This window comes from Entamoeba invadens (genome assembly GCF_000330505.1).
Source record: "Entamoeba invadens IP1 unplaced genomic scaffold scaff_1105074725685, whole genome shotgun sequence".
Lineage (NCBI taxonomy): Eukaryota > Evosea > Mastigamoebida > Endamoebidae > Entamoeba > Entamoeba invadens.
The window spans coordinates 9,527-18,201 of NW_004443547.1; the positions used below are offsets into that span (position 1 = coordinate 9,527).

General features: G+C 33.6%; 3 protein-coding genes across 3 annotated transcripts; all 3 read right to left on the reverse strand.

Moving 5' to 3' along the window:
- Nucleotides 1-1,304: 1,304 nt before the first annotated feature.
- EIN_386100 (Ganglioside GM2 activator precursor, putative) lies at nucleotides 1,305-1,829 on the reverse strand (the record flags this gene model as incomplete). The annotated part of the gene is made up of 1 exon (XM_004258699.1): nucleotides 1,305-1,829. One exon carries the CDS (start codon nucleotides 1,827-1,829, stop codon nucleotides 1,305-1,307), a length of 525 nt encoding a protein of 174 aa, XP_004258747.1.
- A 1,136-nt stretch (nucleotides 1,830-2,965) lies between these two features.
- On the reverse strand, nucleotides 2,966-3,629 carry EIN_386110 (hypothetical protein; the record flags this gene model as incomplete). The annotated part of the gene is made up of 3 exons (XM_004258700.1): nucleotides 2,966-3,091; nucleotides 3,136-3,363; nucleotides 3,462-3,629. The coding sequence occupies 3 exons, from the start codon at nucleotides 3,627-3,629 to the stop codon at nucleotides 2,966-2,968; spliced, it is 522 nt and encodes a 173-aa protein (XP_004258748.1).
- Nucleotides 3,630-3,788: 159 nt separating this feature from the next.
- Nucleotides 3,789-8,666, reverse strand: EIN_386120 (rho guanine nucleotide exchange factor, putative; the record flags this gene model as incomplete). Its single annotated transcript, XM_004258701.1, has 4 exons — nucleotides 3,789-4,907; nucleotides 5,010-6,371; nucleotides 6,466-7,498; nucleotides 7,558-8,666. Coding segments are annotated over 4 exons (4,623 nt in total), but the record flags the coding sequence as incomplete, so codon positions are not given.
- Between the last annotated feature and the right edge of the window lie 9 nt (nucleotides 8,667-8,675).

The following is an 8,675-nucleotide window of genomic DNA, read 5'->3' on the forward strand; positions in this document are numbered from 1 at the left end:
ATACTTCTTCTTGTCGTTTGAATTACGCTAACACAAGAGATATCGACAAATATTCACGTTCTTGAAACAAAACAGTTTTACATTAAACACATAGACAAACCATAACCCAATTTTTATAATTTAATTTGCTTTTTGTAGTTTATTAATTCAAGCACCAAAGGGTTGTGTGTTTTTTGAAACAATTTGGAAACGAATAACATTTTTAAATAAAATGTTTTTCAACTGGAATTTAGTCTTGCACGCCCTTTCCCTGTAAAAAAGACTAAAAATTTAACTTGCACACCTTGGGGAAGTCACTTTATATAAATAATAAAGTAAATATTGGTATGGTTTCAATTAATTAATGTCGAACAGGTAAACAATCAATGTTTACCTTGGGTTAGTGATACGGAGTATTAAATAGAAAGCTCAAGAAGACGCAGTCAAACAATCTGTTTGTGCGCCCATTTTACCCACGTTTTGTCATCCCCAGTCGCGGATCACCCACTTGCGGGAAAATGACATCTGCGTCTACCCAGTACGGACAAAAAAAATTGGTTTTTACGGGCGTACAAACAGTAGCTGAGAAGAGGTATAACACATAATTTTGATTTGAATTTAGGTCAAATCAGTCGGTTTCAACACAAAATCATAAGGATATTATTATTTATATAATAATTATAATATTAATTTAAAAAACAATAAAAATAATTCGAAAAAAAATAAATAGATCACGATGACGACAAAAATTTGTCGAGCGACGAGGGACTGCTTGTCGAGAAGATGGATTCGTATTTTTTTCATATGACAACAACATGAAATTGGGTCTAAAATTCAAAAATGTTGTTATATCACTGTCGGAACCTTTCAAATTGTCTTGAATTGTCGATGAACATGAAAAACATGAGAAAGAATGACAGTCGTGTACTAAAAAGAGAAAAATGATGGTTTGTGTTTTATCGGAATAAAAATATTGACGACGGGAAAAGTGCTAACAATTTGGGTTAATTCCAAAAATTGCAATCAATCAATCTTTTCGTTATAATTTTTGTTCAAATCTTGAGGATTATGTTTCTGTTGTTGTAATATTTTTAAATAAGATATTGTGTGGCAAAAAATCTCTGGAAAAAATAAAACAAGTTTACAATGAATTTAAAAAAAAAGCAAAATTATCATTTTTTCTATGCTCTTTGAAAAAAATAAAAGGGGAAACAGCGAATGTGTTAAGAAACAAATAATAAACAATTTAATAGTTTTTATTTAATTACTTTTTAATAAATATCAATAATTATAAAAATAAAAGAACATCATGGAATTGATTACTGTTAAACAGTCAAAGAGAATTTAACATCATAGCAAGCAAGATTATTTCCATCGTCAGACATCTCAAGATGGATTTTATAATTTCCAGAAGCCAACCATGCGTATTTACTTGGGACTTCGATGGTTGGGACTGGGATAGTTGCAACGAATCTGTTGGCAGCAATTGGGCAAGAGCATGGGACGTTGTCATATCCTCTTGATCTTGTTGCGTTCATGCATTTATCTGTGACGTTTGCCAAGATATCACAAACGTTTTCATAAGTGCAACTTCCGACATTATTAGCGCAAGGGATGGTGACCCAAAACAACACATCCTTTTCAAAAACAAGTGAGAGTTTAGCCTTTTCAATTGGTTTTGTGATCTCAATGTCCATATTCATAGTGAAGCCAGTCTTCAAGTTGATGGGGTTGTCTGGTTGGACTGTTAAAGTGTGGATAATAACTGGAGCAGTAGTGTTGCATGATGTGATAGTCAATGGGTATGTTTTAGCAGAGCAAATGGTTGCCAACAAGAGAAGAGCGAACATTGAATTTACAAGTTTTGAACACCTCCTTTATATTATTATTAAATGGAAAATAGGCAGATGCCTGTTGGAGAGAGATGTTCTATTCTTATATTAAAATGTCGACTTTTTTCATATATAGATTAAATGATTTGGTTTAATAGTATAAATTAATTAATGTTTAGGTATTATAAAGTTAATGAATTCATTATAATTTATAATTATTGGTATTAAATTGTAAAAAAAAACGTTAAAAAAAGAGTCGAAAGATTTGATAATTCAAAAGCAATGAAAGAAAAAAATTACCAATTTTAAAAAAAATATCAAACATTATATGATTATAATAATTTCGTGTTTACAATATTTTTTTAAACTACTTTTTGAAATTTCGATTTAAAAAAACAATTTCATTATTTTGCATCTTTTTGATAAAGACACAGATTATATTAAGTAACTAGTAAATATACTATATAGTATATTTATAAATTACTTTGTAATTTAAAAATAAAACTCATTTTTGGAAAGACATTTCAGACTATTACATTTTTACTGTTGTATATTATTAATAATTAATTAGATAAATAGTTAAAAAATAATACAATTCAAAAGAAATGATTTTAAAAACCATTTACATGAAGTAATAAAAAAATGACAAACTATAAAAACTACAAATAAGACACATAATAAGTCAGATAAAAATCTGAATATTAGTTTTTTTTTTATCTATTATTATTGTAGTTTTAATAAACCATAATAGAATAAAAATTTTATTATTTAATATTATAAATATATTATTATTTAGAGTTACTATAAAATATATATTATTATTTATAATATAATAAATCTTAGTATGTTGTCTGTTAATTATTTGACCATTTAACCTGAAATATTTCAAGAAATTATTCGAAACGTTTTTAAAAAATACAGTTTCACGATTTTTACTGGAATTTCAACCTTTTTATATTTTTTCAACACATTTTGTGTTTTTAGTCAAATTAACATCAGACAACAATTATGTTATTAATTATAATATATCTTTAATATATAGTTTTTCAAATTATTATAATTTTTATTAAACTACTTAAAAAATTTTATTATTCAATAGTTTAAAAAGATAAATAGTATTATTATTATTAATTTATTTTAATTAGTAGTAGTAGTTAGTTAGATGGGTCTGTCTGGTCTTGCCGCCCTCTTTTTCGCTGCTCTTGAAGCTTCCTACACTGATTTTCGACCACCGAAAGTTCTTGGCGTAACCCTCCAAGTTGTTTTTTTAGTATTTCGTTCTTGTTATGAGTCATCCTCTTACTGATGCAAAGAACATACAAACCTCTTTTTTAGAACTATCTGTGCGGAGCAAGACGACTTGGTGTTTCTTCGTGAGGACTTCTTTTTCAATGTCAAGCATTTGAATATCCTTTTTAAGTGCGTTGATTTCCTTTTTGAGTGAACCATTTCTCTCTCCGTCCAGAAGAGATTTTTGGTAGTCTTGTTGTGCGGCAACTTTTTTCTGAAGTACGTCCGCTTCTTTTTGTAATTCGTTGAGCTTTGAAAAACACTTCCAATGAGTTATTTTTTACTATTATATAATAATATAATTTTAATATATAATAATATATAATAATATAATATAGAACATATTGATATCAAACAAACGTCTTGCTTCTTCTGGTAATGCGTTTCGACCTCGAGTTGAAGATTATTACGTGTCATCTCTATTTTAGTTTTATACAATTCCACCTGTGTGTCGTAGTATGACATGAGTAGTTCCGAATTCTCTCGCAATAACTGGAGTTGACTTTGGAGTTGTTCGATGTCGCCCATCTCAGTCTGTTTATTGTTTTTCTTGACCCAAAAAAGTGGTACTATCGTTGCATATGTCAGTACTATATATATAGTATTAATATAATAAAACAAACTATACAACCATAAACCATACAAACTAGTAAATTAAATTAGTAACCAGAACCTGGTTCCCTTCTATTATTTGTGTGAATTCTCTTGTTGCAGTTTAAACAGTTCTTGCATCTTTTCGTCTTCATTTACTCTTCTGTTTCTTCTTGCGAGTGGTGATCCGGGGAGTTTTTCGTTCGTTTTATTATTTCTTGGTGTTCTTGCCACGAACTTTTGGTCGGTATTGATTTTCTCTGGTTCGAGTGATTGCGCTCTTCGTGGTGACGACTCTGAACTCACTCTTTGTGATGATTCGATCGTTTGTGGTTGCAGTTCCGTGAATTTCCTTGGTGAATTCATTTGGAGTTCAAAACTGACTGCCGAGCTCTTTGCTTGTTCCTTCGTCTTCACAACTTCTTTCATCTTTTCAATTTGATCAAAGATGATCGAGTTCCACGCGTCGCACTCGCTTTCCGTCGAACATGAAAATCGGAAAGGAATTTGTGAGATTTTCAATAAGATCACAAATTTGCATTGGGTATTCGACGGATGCACTTCCAACGTGGTTTCCGGATTAAAGATGAACTCTTTGACTATTTTATATTTAAACACCTTCAAGTCCTCTATCATTTTGGCAACTCGCAATTTCCCAAACGCATCCAATTTATCTTTAATCGGCTTACCATCATACGACAGGACTTCCGTCTCTACTAGCCGATCATTAAATAAGAAGAAATACATCCAATTCTGTGGTACCTCCGTTAACTTCTCAACTACAAAGAGGGGCCCTGAACAAAGGTATTTCCGTGTTGATATCACATCATTCGAAAACGTCCCAATGATCAAGTCTCGTATAGTCACCGTCTTCTCATTCTCTTCTAATTGACTCTTCATTATTACAGCATCTCTCGTGCACTCTTGCGCATCCAAATACGTCTTCTTCAGTTCTCCCAACTCTTCAAAATTCTTCCCAACGTGTTTTAACATCGCCTTCAAGAAGTTCTCATACCTTGGTGTTTGTGTCAACGGTTGTTGCAGACAGAACTCAAACGATTCAATCGGCATCTTGTCTTTCATCTGTTTGAAAAAGTCGTCTTTCGCTTTTTGAATCATTTTTTGAACAACTGATTCCTTCATATATTCATTAAACAAGCGTTTATAGACGTTGAAATTGGTTATATATGTTGACTCCATTTTTAAAAATTGAATCTATTTTTTAGTATCTTATTTACTATAAAAATAGTATTAATTATTTAATAATATAAATAGTAATATAATAATTATATAATTATATTATTGTTATAAACAAACATTTTTCATAAACTCCGCCATAATCTGTGGGACCTTCCCTTCCGCAGTTCTGTGTTTTGCTTTATTAAACGTTTTCAAAAAATCGCCGTGGATATTTAACATAATTTCGACTTGTGCAATACAATCGTTGACATTTGACATTTGTTCCTTCGATACTGACTTACTCATTGGGACTAAATAAACCTCTTTCAGTGTCTTCAGTGCCCACAAATGACTTGTTTCCAAATGCCGGAGATCTCTCAAGACCGCCATATATCTCTTCTCATCGTCTTTATTCATTTCTTTCTTCGCCACACTCTCAAACAAGTGTTTCACCTCTTGTTCAGAATTATTAATTCCGTCTTGTAATGCTTTTAAGACAGTCGATATGGGCCCCGCACTTGTAACCAACGTCCCAACACGGGGCGTTGAAAATTTCGCACACGAGCGGTCAAACACCTTCGTTGACACCTTTTCGACGATTGGGAGCTCCGAGATGTTTTGTATCTTCTCTTGTGTCTTCTTCAACTTCTCTTCTTTCTCTTTCATACAAGCAATTTGGTCGTTAATCACGGACTTCCACGCCTCCTTCTGGTCTTCAGAAATCGCCGAATATTTGGGACATGTGTGGGTCTCACTTTTAACCCCATTTTTCTCAATTTCTTCAAACGCCATGAACATGAAGACATTCTTCACCATCATCGAGTCGTTTTGTGCCATGACTTTAGAGTTCGGCCGAAGAAAGAAAATGGAATTAAACTCAAAGTGCGCCACATTAATGTCTTCGATCGCTTTGATCTCAGAGAGTTCTTTAAAGAGGACTGGATCGTAAGTACTTTCATTTTTCATTTCAACTTTATTGTATTTCACAACTTTGGTCTCGATGAGAAGATCATTGAACAAAAAGACAAAGACCATGTTCGACGGAAAGTCTTTCATATTCATCACAGACAGTAGTGGACCACAACAGATGAATTTTCGAGAAGAGACATTCTCAAGTTGTGGGAAGTTGTCAATCGCATTTTTCACTAATGTCATCTTCTCGCCTTCTTCAATTTGCATACGAGTCTGATTAACACCTCTCCCACATTCTTTAGCTTGTAAATACGCTTTCTTTAACTGTTCGACATCGGGAAAGTCTTTACCGACGTCCTTTAACATATCTCTAATCAGTAATTCGTATCGTGGAATTCGTTGAATTGGTGTAATTAAATAGAACGAGATCATTTCAACTTTAGAGCCTTCGTGTACTTTTAAATATTCGGCCTTTGCTTTGTTCTGATTTCTCACGACGTCTTTTTCTTTATTAAGAATATCAGTGATGCCCATTAAATACGTTGAGTACTTTGAAATATAAGTAGCAGCCATTTTGAGGAATTGGATCTAATCTATTAATATACTATTCTAAATAATTATTAATACTATTCACATTAATATCAATAATATAGTATTGTATAACTATAATTATAGAACAAACATTCTTAACAAAGTCCGCTCCAATAATCGGAAACTCGCCTTCAGAAACATGTTCAGCTTTCTCCATCATCTCCAGAAACTTCTGGTGAGTTGTTAGAAGCAAATCGATTTGTGAAACGATTGGTTTTACAAATGTGACGGTATCCTGTACACTTGATTTGGTAATAGGTGTTAAATAGACTTCTTTCAATATCTTCAACCCATTCAAATGTATTCTCTCCGTCTCCGTCATCTCATGGAAGACTCTCCTGTAGTGGGCCTTTTCTTTCTCTCCCATCATTCTCTCGTCAATCGCTTTGAAAAAGTCGTTATCATTTGAACTCTTTTCAGTGTTCTCCCAGTCAGATAAATACTTCGTGACCACCGCAATGACGTTACCACTTGTAATTAAACTCCCCGGGTTCGATGTGATGTGTTGTATAGAAAATGGTTTCGGTGGTTTTTGGACTTCAGTTGGAGTTATCAATGGAACAGTAGTAGTAACGGGTTTCGTCACACCAACTATCGTAGTCGAACAACTTTCAGAGGAAACCACCGATGACCCATCTGAAAGTTGTTGTCCCGATCCCGTTGATTGTGAACTATTTGATGATATCCCGCTCCCACTTGTAACTGAAAACGATCGTTGTTTAGAGTTTTGAATTCTCGAGAGTTCTGACGCCAAATTCTCATCTTTGTTTTTAAGAAGCTTTTCTTTGTTCTCTATCGAGTCGTCAATGTATCTAAATTGGTCGTAGATCACACTTTCCCACACTTCTTTATCTTCTTGCGTTAACGCCGAATACTTCCCCAACGTCGGAAAGTCCTTTGCAACTCCTCTTATCGTCTTATATTCTCTTAATAAGATCGAAAACATGTTTTTGACTTCCGACGTGTCATGAATCGGTTTAAAGACGCATTGCCCCAAAGTAAATGGAAGTTCTCGAACTAAATCAAATGAGCACTTTGAGAGTTCTTTAACATCTCTTTTGGAATTCAGTGAGGTATATGCCGTTTTTACACTCTCAGGATTATTCCAATCAACTACAACACCACTACACGTTAACTATTCTTATCTATATTATATTATATTATATTATATAGTATAACAAACTCAACAGTCGTGGGCAATGTCTCTAGCATGACATCATTAAATAAAAAGACATAAAGTAAAGTGACTGGTGGAGTATTGACATTTTCGACAAAGTAAATGCTTCCCGCCATAATAAATTTCCTTGCTGCTTGATCCTTAATAACAAGTTCCCCCTTAATCAAGTCTCGGACCAATTGGAACTTTTCATTCTCTTCAATTTGCATTCTTGTGGTGTTAACACCTCTTCCCGACTCCTTAGCTTGGAGATACGCGTTCTTCAAATTCTCCAAATCAGGAAAGTCTTTACCGACATCCTTTAACATATCTCTAATCAGTAATTCGTATCGTGGAATTCGTTGAATTGGTGTAATTAAATAGAATGACATGGGCTGAATGGCGTCCACCGACAAATTTTCCAAATTCTCTCCCGTCACGTATTTTTCTTTAGCTTTTTTAATCACCTTTTCAAAGATCGGATCGGCCTCGAGTATTTTAGTGAGTCGTGTGACATACGTGTTATAATTTCCAATATATTGCGACGCCATCTTTAAAAACTGAAGACTTTTGACAAACTCAATACCAAAAGTTGGCAATTCTCCGGCTTTAGTTTTTAAAAGTCCTTGTTGGAACATTTCAAGAAAGTTCTTGTGGACTTCTATTAAAGTCTTGACTTGTGTAATAACAACAGTAATAAACTCGGAGTCCTCTTTCTTTAACACCTTCTTCGACTCTTTGTACATTGGCTCTAAATAGACATCAATTAATAGCTCAAGACCATGAATGTGAGAACACTCCGTCTGACTGTACTCCACTACTACTCGACAATAGTGGTCCCGATCTTTTGGAGTCATTTCCTTTTGATCGACTCTTGCAAAGAACTCCTCATCACTTTGTTTCACATCGGGTCCACTCCCTTGAAGCAGTTTTTTGGTGATCGACGCAATGACGTTGCCCGATGTCACAAGACTCCCGGAGATCGTTGAAACGTATTCTGCGAGTAAAATTGTGTTGAGTCGATCAAGTAAAAAAGTCAAAAGTAATTGAAATAGAATATATATAGTAAAGTATAGTACATGTCTTAAAATAGGACAAGAAGTAAAAGAAGCAAACTGAATGGGTTGCCGGAGTCGACTCTTATT